We start from the raw sequence: 17099 nt of genomic DNA on the forward strand, positions 1-17099 counted from the left end.
AAAAAAAAAGTAGTGCTAGGGTTTACTAGGAAGTTTAAGCCCAGGATACTTGTTTTTCTTTAAAAAAAAATGTAAGCAAAACCTGAAAATCTGAATTTTAAAAGCAGCCTCCATTATGGACTCAAACTACTCATGCTTGACAGCATCACTTTAAATATTAAATATGCTAGCCTTGTTCAAGACATATTTTTAGCAGTGTCATTTAATATGTCAAACATGGTTTTTCAGGTGAACTTATTCAATTGTCTCACTTGTACATTTCTCTCAATTTTCTAGTCCTACAACAGGTATTTAAAATAAATCACAGGAAATCTTTCTCTTTTTTTTGAAAATCAGCTCTTACTTTCAGGCTGGGCAGTGATGGGGACCAGAGAGGGGCTGTTTTCTGGCACAGAGTGGCTTGGGAGCTATGTTGCAGCAGAGGAGCTACCAGCAGCCTGCAGCTTTGAAACACCCAGTGTGATTAAACCTTCTTCTCATAGCCAGTTCACTGTTTACTCACGGCAGAAAGCACTTTTTAACTTGTGAGCTTCAGACTGGTGAGCTAGACAGAAGAACTGCATCATTCCTCAAGAAGACATTAACACCTGCTGACTTAATTGAACCAATTTCACAGCAGTGATCAAAAAAGAAGGTATGTAGGTTGTTTGGGAAAAGTGGGGATTGTCTTCCATTTAAGAGCACAAGGTAGAAAAAAATCAAAGTTATAGCAAACATAAAGTCACAATTTTGCGTTTACAGTAGAATTACCTTAAAACCCTGTAGAGGAGTTATTTTATTGTGCTATAAACAGTGCTAGTTTACAAGACAAAGAGTTGGAAAAACTCCCCATTCACAAAGGCTTAGGCTGAATCAATTCAAGCTCTTCTCAAGGTAACCAGGGAGTGGGATAAAAAAGGCAGAGAGTTAAGAAAAGAAAGAGAAAGAAAAAGATTTGGGCAGAGTTCACAGGTGAAAGGGACAATGGAGAGGAAGGAAGGCAAGAGTCCTTGAGAGCAATGGCTGTGCAGTCTCTAAAAGTGAGGATGGATGATTTCACTGATATGGAAAGTAGGATGAAGCCTGGGAGAGGAGCAGTTTGCAAAGCAGCATGGAGAGAACAGGAGTCTACTACTTGTAGGAGGCAGACACAAACAGATCACAGTGGTTATACAGGTGAAGCTGGAGATGGATCTATCTGCCATGAATGTACATTACCTTTCCCCTTGTAACTGGACCTGGAGAAAGGACACAAACATTGCCTATGGGGCATGCTTTTCTATAGGTTAAATACTCAGATGTTTTAAAATTTGATGAAAAGTTTCTGGTTTTCCTTCTGGAAGATGTTTCAAAAAGGAGACTATAGCTATTTTGCACAGTACCAGGCTTCATAATCTCATTTCCATGAGTGATGCAATAAAAGCACAAGCTATTCAGCCATGATTCAGACAGCAATTAAAGCTTTTTGACAGTTGTGTTTAACAACTGGAGAAATGGGATCAGACGGTCCAATTACTGCTGTGACTTTATAACTTCTTAAATAAAATCTTACCTTGGTAAATATATGGCATCCATAAAAACAGCTTTATTTTCCTGCAGTGTGACCTGCTTTATAGAGAATGCCTGCCAAGCAGAACAAGAAAAGACCAGTGCCAAAAGTTCGAGGTTTGAAAGAAAAGGAGAAGTGCCAGAGACTTTCTACACACAGCAGAGCAGGAAGACTGTGGTCTTTCCCAGAGAGATCACTGTCTTGTTACTGCCAGGGGTGAAGTGACTGTCAGGGAACAAAGCTCCCTCTTAGCCCCAGTCAGGACTCAGAAGATCCAGAGGTCTCTTTGCACAACTAGTCCTACCATCTCCACTGCAGCTTAATTCCCAGTCCTAAAACTTCTCCATAAAGAATGGTGTTGGTTGGTGTAAGAGGCTGAGATGCTGAGTACAGTTGAAGCTGCAGTGGAGTTGCTTCTACCAGTCTGCTAATCTAGAAAACAGCCTCTTCTGCCTGTGCCCAGCATAGGCTTATATTGCTCCATGACCTGCTTCAAACAGTCCTCCCTCCATGAAGAACTACAGAGGAAACCCCTGTGGTTTCTTCTGTGCTGCTCCCTGCTTTTGGGAATTCCTCCTCCCTAGACCTCTGAACCAAAACTGATGGATGTGGTGAAATTGGACTATTGCTAACTGGGCAAAAACTGTACTTCATTTGTGGTTGCTGCTTCTACCTCAGCTGTTCTCCACCATTCCATGTGGCACCTCTCCCTGCCTGCCATGTCAGAGCTTGGCCTTGCACGTGCTGCTTTGGCTGCACCACTGGCTGGGTCTGGCAAGCGGGGCTCTGCTGTGCACAGCTGGATGTAACACTTTCCGCTATGCCTGGAACAAAGACTGTTCCTGGATTCACAGGAGAAGGGTTCCTTGGATGTATCTCTGCCATGTTCAGATGAAGCCTGCATCCAAGACCATCACGGTACCCTCACCTAACAAGGACTCTGCTAATGACAGGGCACATGATACGGATGACCTCCTCATCTATGCTGCTCTCCTGCTGTGGCACACGAAATTTTCTGTGTTCATCTAAGTTCTGAGTCTTCAAAGGATCCTTTAAGATCCTTTAGATCCTTAAGATCCAGGGAAGTAACGTGAAGTTTTCAGGGTGCTGTGAACATCCTCTGTGCATAAGGACAGTAGTTAAAACCCAAGAATTGCAGTGAACTTACTACACCAGCACATGCTCCTTCCTTTTGAGAAGTGTGCATTATTTTTATTTAATAGAGCTTGATCTGCTGATGGAGCATTTTAGTCCCCACATTCAATAACCAGACAGTAACTTTTCCCTGTTAAAAGCTGAGTGTGCAGCACAGAGAAGACAAAAGTGGGAGCCCACAACACTGAAAAATCAGAACAAATTCAATTAACTATCAGGAACAGTTTAAGGCTCATCATTAATAAATCAAACACATTTAAAAAATGAATCATCCAATACTGTCCTTAGATACTGTGGTCTGTTCTGGAGCCAATTTACATTAATTACACTGGGCTGTACTTGCTTCCCTTGAGTGCTATGAAGAAGCTCATCTACCTGTGGAGACATCAGAAGGAATTACAGAAATAGTAATATCTGGGTAATTCAGAACTGGGGAAATGTTGCACTGTGGTGGGTCAGAGGAACATGTGTAACCTACATTAAGGACACAGAGCTCTGAGAAGCCAGAAAAGAGTACTATTGCCCTTTTCTGTGTTGATTTTGTTAAAGATACCAACACCTGAGCAGGCAGCCTTATCATCTCAGCTGGTGTTACTCTTTTTAATGTCAGGAACAAGCTGCAAATCACCTTTGGGGACACCTCTCTTTTAAACCAGCTTTCTACATACTTCACAGAAAACAGTGATGAGACTAATACATACTTGTGTAATGAGACCTCTGAGCAGACCACTGTGTGGTGCTGCCTGCTGGGTTAGGCTTTGCTAGACCAGGTAGTATTTATTGCCTCACAACCTTCTGAGGTGCTTCTCATATTTGAGGTGACTGACTACGGTTGGTCAAAGAGAACCAGTAATTTGCAGCTCCGGGCATGAAACCCCCCCACTCCAGATGCTTTGGCCCATTCTTGATACAAAATAAAATAACTTGTGTAGAAGAAGATCTTCTGGACTAGCTCTTTTTCCTAGACTATCAGATCTGTAGGTACTGTAAAAATATGGAGTGGCTAAAGGATGGCCAGGTAATACTCAAAAATCATTCAATTACCTTACAGCTTCCTCTGTCATGACCTTCTATCTGAAGGTACATCAGCCAAGAGTGAACAACACAAGATGTGAATGGGTGTGAGTCTGTTGGCCTGTGAGGTGTGGGGGGACCCAGGAATGTGTCACAAGAGAGGTGAATGTATCCCAGTGGAGGGCTGGGAAAGGCCAGTGAAGCCCTGGTGCGGTGCCATAACAAATCAAGCAAATTGCAGTGACACAAAAATCAAGGTCATTTGCTGAACTTCATGCCACATCATTCCCATATTCACGTGCTTGTGTTTTGCTCCTGGGATATGCTAATTTCCCTTCCCTCTATCTCACCCCCTTACACACTCCCTCCTGCCTAGAGCTCTCTGCTGAACTCCAGTGATTGCTTTGTTCCAGTTTCTCTAAGTGGCTTTACTCTTTACCCAAGCCTGTCTCATGCACCTCTTCCTTTCTGCCCCTCTACTTCTCCTCTAACTAATCTACAATAATATGCCTGTCAGAACCATTTTTCTGCCCTCATCTTCGCTGCTTCTTCTGCAGACAGCCTTTCTGCCCTTAATGTGATGCAGCTGTTCGCTCTTTCATCCCCTCCAAAAAGAGCCTAGAGAGATATCCTACAGGAAGGACGGTACCATAACCCTGTGTACGCCATTTCTCTTCATAAATGGAAAGAGTGATAACAGATGAAACAATGTTTAAATGAATGCCTCCCAAGCTCAGTGAGACTTCTAAGCGGAAGGCTGCACTTCTATCTTCATGAAGAAAATCAATAGCAGTGCTGTATCGCTCCCTCTGTCTGGCTTCCATGCTGCCCTCCTCCCCCAGTACAGAGTACAGACTGTGTTCAAGGAAATGGGTGCTCCCGGGGGAGCAGAATGGCTTTGTGCACTTAAGGTAATGATGTCACTTGAGGTCACCATGCAAACAGTTATGGATATGGAAAACTGCAGTTTTGTCAATAGAGCTGGAACCTGGGGACCTAGCTTAAGAGTTACATGTTTTTTTATAAAATGTTTCCCTAATTTACCTACAGAGCGTCTTCCCAGAAACAACAGCTGCTGTACCTAATTAGCATTAATCACCTTGTTACAGAAGAGCAACTGGGAATAGTACAGTACTTGAAGTACTGACAAAATGATACACTAATGGCATTGATTTGTCCGGTGTACTTCAACTTCCCCTTATTATTTTGTTTTCTGTACAAAAAGCTCAAGAAGTCACAAGCTGTGAAGCAGACTGGGAAGTGATGACGCAGGAAAGCAGCCACAGACGCGGGCAGGCACAGGGCCTTCCAGCCTACACAAGATGCTTGCTCCCTGCTCTGTTTGGGCCTGCATCTCCCAGTACCAGTTTTGCATTTTGAGGCAAGAGAAGCCCTGGAAAGGGATTTTTGAGTACTGCATCCTTTTGAACAGCAATGGGATAAGGTTGCTCTGCTATGCGCTTTGTGGCTCTTTGATGCAGAGCTTTAAAACAAACTCTGAACCCACACCCTGCCCTAGGAGAGGGGGTTAAATAACTACACCAATTGACAGATCAGTCTCAGGAGCCACATGGGGAGATAAAGGCAGTCTGTCCTTTCCTGGGATCAGAGACCATCTGTAAAGTTTCAGCCAGAAATGCACCAATTTTGTTATGTTGAACCCTGAGGGCTTTGTAGTTCTGACTGATATTCCTAGAAATATTCCTCCCTGATCTCACAGCAATTCAATATCTGCCATGAATGCACAGCAGCAGGCTGGAAGGCAGGAGCTAACATTACAGACATGTCATCAGCCTCTGTCCCCAAACGGATTATCTCCTCTGTTCACTTCAATCTCCACCAAGATAGGATTTAGTCATAAATTAGATCTTCAGTTTCGTCCAAGTCAAGCACACCAGGGAACAACATTCCCTATGTCCTTGCAACAGCATTTTTGTTGCTGTTTAGCCCCTACCAGTTTTGCTTGGTCCAAGCAAACAGCATTCCAGTGACTTGCTCAAGGTTTTTGAGAATCTTGTTAACAAGCAAGAACTAATCCAATGGAACTAAAATAATTCAGTGCTTGGTAGTAGACACACTAATTGGTTTCTCCATGCAGAATACCCATCCCTAGCTAGAGACTGTGGAAGACAGAGACAGGAATTTCTCTGCTGTCACCAAGTAAAATATTAGGAAGTTTATACATCCTAAGATGAAGAGGAAGCGTTGGTACAGGAAGAAGCAGAAGCAGACAAGGTGGTCTCATCTGAGGTGTCTCCTTGGAGGCTGAACACTTTGTTATTTGTCAGAGAATGCCTTTTTCTACTGTCTCCTAGAGAAAAAAAGCAACATTTTACAGTGCAGCTGGCAGGAGGAAAGTGTTAGTTTCCTACTAATTAATGAAATAACTCTGCACTGTTGGCTTTACAATAGCTTCCTGTCTCTTGAAGCAAGGAAAATTTCTGGTTAGGCTGGTGGATTATATACTTGATTACAGCAGCATACACCAAAGGCAACTTTCTGACTCTTGCTTCTCCTTTCAGAGGTGACTAGAATCAGCCACCATTCTTTTTCAAGTTAAGAGAAATATCAGCATGAGATCTAAGCTGGGAGGGGAACAAAACAGTAGCTACGAGAACAGGAAAATTATCTGCTACATTTGCAATTCAGGTAATTTCTTGTTTTTTACAAGAACCTTTGCAAAGAAAATCTAAACCAAAAATCATAAACACTTTGAACCCTGTGTCAATATGAACTAAGCTTCCCCTTGGTCATATAGCAGGAGACCTCAACTGCACATAGCTTACTCAGTCTTAGACACCCTGCTGATGAACCTTCCAAAACCAGTGCCTTATTCTCTAGTCCAAGGATAAAAGGTGCTTACATCTAAGGCAACAGGGACCTCAGAGGGCTGAGGGCTGCTATGAGTGTATGTGCCACTGCCACAATCCCTCATCACAACTGTTGCTTGTTTTGCAGCACTCCAACCATTTTCCACATTGTCTGTTCTGTTTTAACACAAACTGTGTCATTGACTAGCAGGTAAGACAGACACAGACTGTCTGGGTGGGGATTTCAGAGCAGAGAACAGAAATTAAAAATGCAAAATAGAAAAGCAGATGGCATAAGCTCCATGAAAATAATATCTTGTCTCCTGGGAATCCCAGTAGGATCTGTTGCCTTCCAGGAGATGCGGTGCCCCTGAGAGTTACACTTGGGGATTATTCTGTTCCTCCCTCTCTCCTTATCATAACTCTCTTCTGTTTTCAAAGGCTTGTGGTATGTGCTCCATCTGGATATGACTCCTAATAAGGATGTGTTGGAGACATCTCCTAAGCACTAATGTACACCCAGCCCCCAACCCATGCTGTCAGGAGTCTCCTTATCAATGATTTGAAAGAAAGAAAGAAGGGTGGCTGGATCTGGCAGCTCCTGACAGAAAGACACAGTGGGAGTGTTAGAAAAGTAAGAAATACATAATTAATATAGATACAATATCAGTAGGGGTTTAAAATTATGAACTACATGAACTGGGAGATGATTTCCCCGACGTGTGAGGTTCTCTTTTTGATGTGGCCCTAAGCAGCAAGCTGTGTGTTTCACTGTTCCACTTATAAACCAGGTGTAACTCACTAGAAATATAAGACAACCGTTAAGTTTTTCCTCTATCTAGCTGACCCCCCAAGCAAACATGTGGCCAAGTGTGTTTATTTAGAGGGAGAGAAACAACCAAGGAAAAGACCACTCAAGCAGCAGGGTAAATTTACCTTCAGTGTGTGCAGTACATCACACTCTTTCTGTCACACTTCAATCACTGCAGTGTCTGGAAGCAAAAGTTGTGTTCATGCTGGGTTGGTATTTAACTGAGCTCACTTGACCCAAGCTTACAGCAAGCACATACGATGCAGATTTATACGTGAATCTTCACAAACTGAAAAATGACATTTATCAACCATCCACCAGAACATTTGACATTTGAACAACTGACTCTGATTTAACAGTGAAAAATGCCACTATTCATAGGGAAAGCCTGCAACAGGATTAAAACCCTAGTTGCTACAATCCCCAACAATGGCTCTGCCAGTTAAACTCTTAAACATTTATGTACTACCTTAACTTTTTCCAGCCTTAAAGAGATTAAAACCAATCCAAATCCTGACAAGTTTAAAGCAGAAAAGACAAAAAAAATCTAGCTGGAGGAATGGGGGCCAGAGCTGGGAGATGCAGTGATTAAACTGCTTGAAAATTGTAAAGGCTGGGCAGATATTAAGAATAAAAGCAGCAGGAGCTGGTGTGAATTAAAGGCATGTTACACTGCCTACATACAATACTGTCAGTCTTTTTGGCTCAGATAACCCAGAGCTCATCTGGGGATGGCTGAGAGTAGAGAGTTGGTCCAAATGCCAGTAGACATGTGTTCACCTAATTAAAGAGGCACGCCATTTCCACAGGCAGAGGTGTTGGAGCAGAATTCTTTCTGAAGACAAGGCAGGAAGATGCTTGTCAGCCTTTCAAGACAATTCCTCTTCGGCAGGTAGGTTTCACCCACTATTATCTTCATAACCACACTGTGGTCAGCACTGAGTTCACTGGGCAGAAGCACCAGCTGGAAAGGAGGTCCTGGCAATGGTATGTCTCTATCTACTGCAACTCTTCCAGTACCTCCCTTTGCCTCTGTACTTCATGCCATTCAGCACTGGCTAAATGAAGTAGAATTTTCCCTATATGGAAAAGCAGAAGCTCTGGCAGAAAGGCTAGTCATTCTCTTGTATCTGACCCATGGAAAAAAGCTCTTCAAGTTCTGCAGAAATGTAACTATGGCCTATTTTCATGTATTAGTCCATTTCAATAATTACTTACCTTCCAGTCAACTAAAGTAGTCACCTCCGGTTATTAAATTCCAGTTTACAGAAGACTGAGTTTCTCTTATCATATTTTTCTCATTTCTATTATTCCAGTTTTCATGTTTTTTCTGTCCTATTTCTCAGTCTTTATTGTACTTATGTCTCCCAAATACACTCTGACTTATTTTCTTTGCTTGCTTTTTACATAAAAGTCATCAGTGAACATATAAATAATGACTGTTATAAAACTCCATTAGTAATGTCCTTTCTTCTGATACTTTCTCTTTCAACACTACCTGAGTTTGAGTTCCAGAGTTTCTCATTCTACTGGTTTTTTTTTAGAATACTGAGTTTTGTTAAAAATCGACCTCAAATTACCTTTCCATTTAATTTGTATGAATTGAATTTGTTTACACTGAATCTAAATCTATTTTCCATGATCAGACCTCCTATAACATTCTCAGGACTTACCAAAGCCAGGTCTAAAAAAGCACCATTTCCTATCAGGTCAGTGAATCTCCAGAGGATATTTTTATTGCCTAGAAAAGCAAGACTATCTCAGACTTACCAATAATAGCATTAACTGCTCTCTAACCTGTTTCCCGATGTTAAATTCTCCAAAACAACTACTGCAGCAGTAATTATCTCTCTACAACCATTACAGAACACTTTTGGCAGTGAAAAAGGATCCTGGTGGCATATGGCACTCTGGCAGTGATAATCTTTTACCAAATTATGCGTTGTGCCATCATTAACACACTGCTGCTCCCTGCCTTTCCCTGAAAAGCAGCCACTGTTTTTAGGATATTTATGACTGTGGCTGCAGGACTGATCTATTGCCCCAATCCACATGCTCATATTCTGTATTTGTAGGTCAAGGTCCTCCATTTTGCTGCATAATCTTGCTGTGTTTGTATACCCAACTTGCTGCCTTCTCCTTCCTAGTCACTCTTTCAGGGAAATCTTGTCTGTTCAACTACTTTATTTTCCTTTACTGTCTCTGAGTCTAGGCAGTTACATTCTTTTCTTCACTGCTGTGACCAATTTACCATGAGCTCAGGTGGAGCCCTGAGACTTCACAAGGCTCCTCAGCCTTTTTCTGATGTTTCTTTAAGGCTCCTGTTATAAAGGAGACTAACACTGTTTTTGCAGAAGTGCTGCAGGTCCTTGGGTAAATTTATCTATCAAGAACATATCTTCATAATTTTACACCAATGCCCAAACTTTTCCAAACCTTCTTCAAATTTTAGTTGTCTGCTGACCTTCTCTATCACTCATTTGGCAGGGGCCAGAGCTATTCCACTTCCATGGGGGCTCCCACTTCTTTCAAAGCCTTCCCAACATGGCATAGGCACTTTCAATCAGCTCCAGCAGCATCCTCTCAACATCAATTGCACTGATTGTACTGCTTCCTGTTCCTACTGGGAAATTTTCCACACTTATATTCCCATTTTTTAGCACACTGTTCCTTTGACATGTTTGTCATCAGGTTCTTGAGGCTGTGTAGCAAAACAGTGGCTCAGGTTTTGGAGGCAGGACAACCATGTTTAGATTGTCGTCTTCTTGTAAGCATTAGCCTTGCAAGGAAGCAGAGTATTGTGCTAACTGGATGATTCTGCTTCCAGAACTTCAAAAATATTGCTCAGAAAGAGCATGAGTATTTGTATGAGAACTTTACAGACCTAAAAGCTCTCCATCTCACAGTAACACAGCTCTGTCTTTTCCTGGTAGTGTGTGGACTCTGTGATCCTTTCCCTTTTGTTTGCAACTATTCTGCCTTCTCTTCTTTTTACAGTCCCTCTATATTACCTTCGTTCTTTATCTGGCCAATCCTTGATCTTAGCTTGATAAAAAAACTGTAGGTTTAAAAAAGCTATGCCTTTCTGTCAAGGCACAGCTTCCTTCCTCCACCACATCCCCAGATACAGGGTCTCTACATGTTTGTAGGTCAGTTCCCTCAGCAGCAGAATCACAGTGATAAAACTGCTCTGTGAGCTGTTTGAGCCAAGTTGGCATGCTCAGCCACATGCGTGGAGATCTGCATATGATCACACAGGCACCTCACTGTATTTCAGACCTTGAATTCAGCCTTTTCAGTCTCCATCAGCAAAGACTTACCTAATTTCACTTGAAGTGGGGATGGCTTATAGTTCATGGCTACAGTCTCTCCCTCTCTTGTATCACAATCTCTGTCCGAAATTGCTGCAGCTGTTGGATCCTGTTAAGAAATAAAAGGAAACAAAACAGAATGGCTTAGCTAAAAGTTCTGTAGTCTCTTCTCTAATTGGTTTTTAGGCAAGTCCACCCCCATTCACATTCAAAGGGAGCAGAGAACATGCCAGTGTTTTAATGGCTGAAACCCAGGGGCAAAACATAGAACTCTGGAAGCACATTTAGTATGCTATAAGTACCTCTGGAAATGCCAGGTTTCAACATCAGACTTACATGACGGATGATATTGGGAATATAATGTGGATGGTGGGTCACCAGTTCAAATCCAGCCTAGTTGGCAGTACTCCCAACTAATTTTCACGTGATGACTCCCTGGGGTGTTGTATGAAACACATTTACAGTTTCAGCTGAATTCCAAGTGGACCGTTCAACCTCAAGCTTAAAACTAAAACGTCTGAGACCAGATCTGTGTGAAAGTGCAGCTCACAAGTAATGAAGACTGTATAAGTAGGAGAATTCAATTTCCAGTCCCTCTTTGGACCTAATTTGTGGCTGACTGGAAAGATTTCAATACCTGTCAGCACAGCATCTTTCACTGTCACTGAAATCCCCCCCCAAAAAAAACAGATCTGCCCAAACACAGAGTCTGTTCCATCATGCCTACTGGCAGACAACGTGTGTTGAACTCTGTGGTAGAGCACATCAAAGGACTCAGAGAGAGACAAACTATCAATTCAGGCAGTTCTACCACTGCTAAAAATATTTGAAGAAGTCCTTTCATAGCAAACTGCAAACCTGTTGGAACTATCTCTACTTAGCCCTACAGTGAAAACTGAAATTGGTTTTCAAACACATTCCCTCATTCCCATCTAGAAGCTAGAAATTAAATTGAACATGAACATATATGTGTATGTAAATTTGAGTTTACAATAGGTAGAGCTGCACATGCAAAACAAACATTCAACATTAGGCCAAATCTGAATAAACCATCACCTTGTAAGAAATGGAATAAGGCATCATAAATCAAATACTAGAAAACACTATTCCAAACTGGTGAACTCAATTTCCTTCGCACTACCTAGTAGATTTTGACAGTACTTAAAATGGAGGGGGCTTACAAGACCTTGCATTCAGTGACAAGGCTGAACCACATACAACTTCTTCTGCTTTCCTCTAATGCAGTCACTGCTGCACTGTTCCACTTATGCAGCACCTTAATGACTTGTTCAAATGGTAAGAACAGATCACAAACCGAAAAGCCAGATTCCAGGAGAACTGGAATTAGACATAAATCATAGAATCACATGCATTTCAGTTTAAAAATCCTACTTTAATAACCACACTAAGTGACAACATGGCAAAAATGCAGCAGCTGAAATTAAATGAAGCTACAAGTGGTACTTAGAAACAATCCCAACTTTATAAATGAAAATGATGAGCTGTAGCTATCTACAGACACTCAAGGAAGAGATCTGGGATGACAGGTTCCATAAGACGACCAGTTAGACAGGCCAGAACTCTTCAGCCAGGGAGATACAATAAGGATGAGGGCTCTGAGAGATGTCAAAATAATCAAAATAATCCTGAGTGGGGTGAGAAGGTGAATTGGGATCAGCTAGTCCTTATATTCTACAAGCATGAGATATCAAGTGGCAGTTAACAAGCAGCAGCTGCAAACAAGGGGAAGCAGGGGGGCAAGTACGGATCTCTTTACTTTCATGACCAGGAACAGGACCTGAGGGAATGACAGGAAGCTGTGTCAGGGGAGGTTTAGGTTGGATGCCACGAAAAAGTTTTTCACTCAGAGGGGGAATGGGCGCTGGAACAGGCTCCCCAGGGAAGCGGTCACAGCACCAAGCCCGACAGTACCCAAGATCCATAGATACTCGTGGTTGACATGAATGACAAAAATCAAGAGGGCCCACAAAATCTTACGAAGTTCTACCAGTAAATTAAACACTCAGCACGGAAACTAGTATGTGAATTCCTGACCTCCAGTAAGCACTTGGCAGTGGGTTTTGGATAAAGGGTGAGGTGAAAGCAATGAGAGAAAGAGACAGAGATGAATGAAAGAGGGGGAGGGAGAAAGAAAGGAAGAAAGAGAGAAAGAAAGATCACTAGTCCTGGCTCCAGTGCTGATCCAGCTGATGGGGTGTCCAGGGTCCTGGGGTGCACTTGCACATGGGCTTTGTGGGGGGACCTGTTTATGGATAACTTTACCCTGCCCTGGAGGTAAGTTTCTGACTTTCTCTCCAAATTAGTTATCATGCATAGTTTGTTCTTCCAGACCTTTCAGGAAATGGGTGTGAGGCTTCAGGGGTCTTTGGTGGTCTCGATATCCCCCCACAGCCTTTGCCTGTGCTTGTGCTATGCTGTGCTTATCTCCAGGAGCCAGAACAAGGATGTTTGTCCTGGAAAAGTGCTGCCCTACCTCCGTATGGCCCCTTTCCAGCCACATCCTGCTCGTTCTCACAGTGTGTTATTACTAACAATCCTTGGCTGTTACTACCAACAATCCTTGCTTGGCTCCACAGCCATCCACCTATCAGTGTTTGAGACATAACACATTAGTCCCCTTACCTTCTGGGCTTCCACACATGGGAATGGCCAAATAATACAAGGGACATGTCATCAGACATGCTAGAACCTCTCCAAGATGTGTAAGATGCTAAGTGGCACCACTCAAGTCCAGGCTTCTTGGAGGAGAATCTTTTCTCTGACAGCACAGGAAAAGGCAGGATACAGCTGTTTCTAAGGAGCATGACTCCAAGAGCTGGATGCTTTGTAGTGCTACTGAACACAACAAACAAGTCCTTGGAGCCCCAGTCTGCTGGCTGCAGGAAGGCATGAGAGTAGACACATTACAATAAAGGACACACTGTGATGGCCACTTACTGTCTCCTGTGCTGGTGCAGTACAGCAGAGAGTCAGCTGAGCTCACAGCCAGAAGTCCACAGGGCAGAGAAGTGGTCCTGGCCACTTGGACCAGCTCAGATTCACATTGTTAAAATTATGCTTAAACTCTAAATCAAAACCAGCCCTTATTTTTTGTGTCAAGCTGATGTGCTGACAGTAGCTTTTCCTTTGCAGGTAACCTGACCGTGACATTAGACATCCATTTGCATGAAGAGAGGGAATGGAGAAATGTTCTGAGATGCCTTTGAAGATTCGGACCAGAGGACTCAGCTGGAGCAACCTCAGATGGGGTCTAGACCAAAAAACAGAAGAGACTTCCTAGGCCTCCAGAGAAAACTAGGATGATTTTCAAAGTGTGATATACTTATCCTAAAAGGAGACAAATTCATCCTTGCAGATGTGTTTCCTTCTCCCCACTGATTACAGAGGAGGCCTGGCAGCTGGTGGTTTGCACCCCTGCCTCTGACACTGGAGGTGGGAATGATGAAGGACATAGCAGTGGACTCCATAACAACATGATTCAACACTAAGAATTCTTCCCCAAGGTTTGGAATGATGTTTTTCAGCCCTAGCAGCATAGCACCTTGACAGCAGACGTGCGGGGGAACATGTTACAGCTGCACAACAGACCCAGGACTCGCACACAGGGATCACAAAGCACAGGCCAGGCCCATTTCCTCCACAGAGTAAAATGGATTAGAGAGGAAACCAAGCTGGACAAGGCACAGCATGCCCAGTGCCAGCAGGCATCTATTCCCAGCCCAGGAGTGGCAAGGCACTGCTGTATTTCCCATCCATCACTCCATACATGTTCTGCAGCCACACACGGGACTCCATAGTAACAGTGTCCACTGTGAAAACAGCAGCATTCCCACGGCAGCTCGGCTGGAGCTGTCTCTTTGCACACACATGCTCTGCTTCTGTGCATACTGAATGGGTGCAGTTCCCTCTCTGTAGCTTATCCACCCAGAGAAACGTTTACTTGACTGATTAGCCTTTTGCTTGTGAATCCTTGTCAGCACGCTGAGACTCACCACAGGCTTTTGCTATTGGAATTCACTTGGCAGTTTTGTTCTTTTTCACAAGCCTCCCTAGACCAACACACTGAGCTCTGACCCCGATGCCAAAATCTCAGCTACACAGTGTGACTGGTCCCAGGACAGATGATGTGATTTCTTTTTGCTCGCTGGGGAGAACACAACACTCCCAATCAAAAGGTAAGTGGCTGCTCTAGATGGCTATGGGTATTCAACATATTTAAGGGATTTTTTTGTTCCTGAGGCCTCCTTATGTCTTCATTCCTAAGGAAAAAATACATTCAATCAGGGCACTGCATGAACATTTGGCTGGGGCCAGAGTTTAATCAAAGTTTTTTTCCTCACACGCTCACAGCTTAATTGGGCAAGGACAATCACAGCATTCGAACGGTGGGGAGTTTTCTTACTAGTTTGTTTCTATAGGCTTGACACAATGGACCTTGAAAACTGCCCTCCTGCTGGGAGCAGCCATGTCCTACAGGGTGCGTACCATGAGCCATTTCTGAATTAGAAATTATTTCCAGGGAACCTCTGTGGGGCAGGAGTGCTGTGAATCGCCGGTATGCAGGGGCACAGAGAGAAGCTGAAAACACTTTAAACTAAAATCTGGGTTTAAAGAAGATGGCATGCTTAGCAGGCTTATTTTTTCTCTTTCAAATCACTGCTTTCCTTTTTGCAGTACTTTAGAGATATAATATCTGCCTCAGTGCACCAGCTCAATAGCCTTTCACTCTTATCACCTCCCAGTAACCCACACTGACTACAGAGGGGAAATGGCAAAGTGTGCAGTTACACCATGATGGAGCTGGGCACTTGGTGCAAACTTCCACCCTTGTGGCACCTTGGAAAATGCAGCTTCCTTTGCCTTCCTTCGTGGCCAACACTTCTGACACCTGGCAAGTTTAATAAGGTCCTGCTTTCCACACTGCCAATCTTCTGGAACCACAATGCACGTGGAAGGGAATGAGCACACACAATCTCTGTGGTCTTCAGTTTCCCCTTAAAAACATAGCTGGAAACTGAGAAGTCTCTATCTGCCCATCCTTCCCATCCTAAAAATCAGTCATTTTTACAGCTCTAAGAAAGTGTACTCCACTCTGCTGTCTGTGGGAAATTCTATGATCATCAAAGCAGCTCTGTTGCTTTTTTTGGATAAAAGCAGAGGGGCATGATTGCCCTTACCCTCTAATCTCTACACTGTATAATCTCTACCACTATACAAGGCCTGACCCATCACTTTTCTCCATAGTTCAGGGGTTTTTGGTCTGATTATCATTAGTTGAATCAGTATGAACTGAGTGCTCAGGAATATCATCCAGCTACCTTGTCTCTGCAGTACTCACCAATCTTGTGCTTGCTGTCTTCTGTCTAACTTAAAAGATGCTGGAAGTCTCACACGTGTGAGCACACAGCTTACAGCAAGCCCTTTTAGCTCAGGAGGCTTCCACTTTCTGGAGCTGCCCATGTGGATCACATGCTGCACACAAACGCTAACAAGAAAGGGCAAGTCCAAGTGGTTTGTTTCTTTTCAACACCAAACATTGAATTTGGAAAGATGGATGTGCATGAGAGACTGACTTAGTGAGCAGAAAAACAAGCGGAGAAACCTCACGTACCCTGAATATAGGGGGTACATTTGGGTCACCGAGAAGTTTCTACCGTTGCCATGTTGTCATTCCAGACTGTTGGGCTAGAACACTGTGCTGCTAATAAATATTTATGTCTTCAGTCTCTCTGCCCTGGGAACAGAAAATCCTATGCTGTTGGCAGATTCACTCTGCCTCAAGCTGTACCATGCTAGGTATTCCTGAGAAATGTGGCTGTAGGCAGCAGGCTTCTGGGGAGGGGGCTCTGACGTGCACAGGTGGGTATGTAAAAGGATTGTAAAATCCCAGTGTTCTGGACAAGAGACCTCTGCAGCCTCTACATATCACCACAATATAGACATGAAATATATATGAACATAAAGTGCCTAAAAAAACCACCAGGGACAAAACCACTGGGAACCAAGGTGTGCATAGTCTGTCTATGTAAGAAAAGAGCATAAAGGAGAGGCTCGAAGGCTGTCAGATTTATAGGGGATCAATCTGATCCCACCATATAGATGAACAATGGTCAGTAATGGCATGTTTGGCAAGACAAAGGCAAGCATCACAGGGCTATGTACAGGAACGGAACCTGCAACCCTTAGTAAAGACCCTCTCATGCTTTTCTCCACATCCCTCAGGCTTCAGCTTTAGGAGTTTGGAGCCCAGCATTTCAAGGGAGATGTAATCCCCTCATCAATCCTATAGATTGAATCTAGAAGCTACAACCATCCCAGAACACTGGAAGAATGTTGTTGTTCTGAGAAGAAAGGGTAAGACTAAGGAGGGATATAATAGCTGTCTTCAGATACAGAAGGAGCTGCCAGAGAGAAAAAAAATTAGTTTTTTTTTTCCATGTCTCTGATCA

The 17099-nt window shown here is 43.3% G+C and overlaps 1 protein-coding gene across 4 annotated transcripts in view; it reads right to left on the reverse strand.

Annotated features, from left to right (window-relative positions):
* The window catches only part of FAM219A (family with sequence similarity 219 member A), a 97193-nt gene that overhangs the window by 32547 nt on the left and 47547 nt on the right, over positions 1 to 17099 (reverse strand). For all 4 annotated transcript variants that reach the window (XM_027722226.2, XM_027722225.2, XM_027722224.2 and 1 more), the window contains exon 2: positions 10639 to 10738. In XM_027722226.2, the coding sequence (XP_027578027.1) occupies positions 10639 to 10738 (100 nt within the window). The remainder of the gene's footprint in view (positions 1 to 10638; positions 10739 to 17099) is intronic.

The sequence above is a fragment of the Pipra filicauda genome, unplaced genomic scaffold (genome assembly GCF_003945595.2).
Source record: "Pipra filicauda isolate LSUMZ 115617 unplaced genomic scaffold, ASM394559v2 scaffold278_size1010298_pilon, whole genome shotgun sequence".
NCBI lineage: Eukaryota > Metazoa > Chordata > Aves > Passeriformes > Pipridae > Pipra > Pipra filicauda.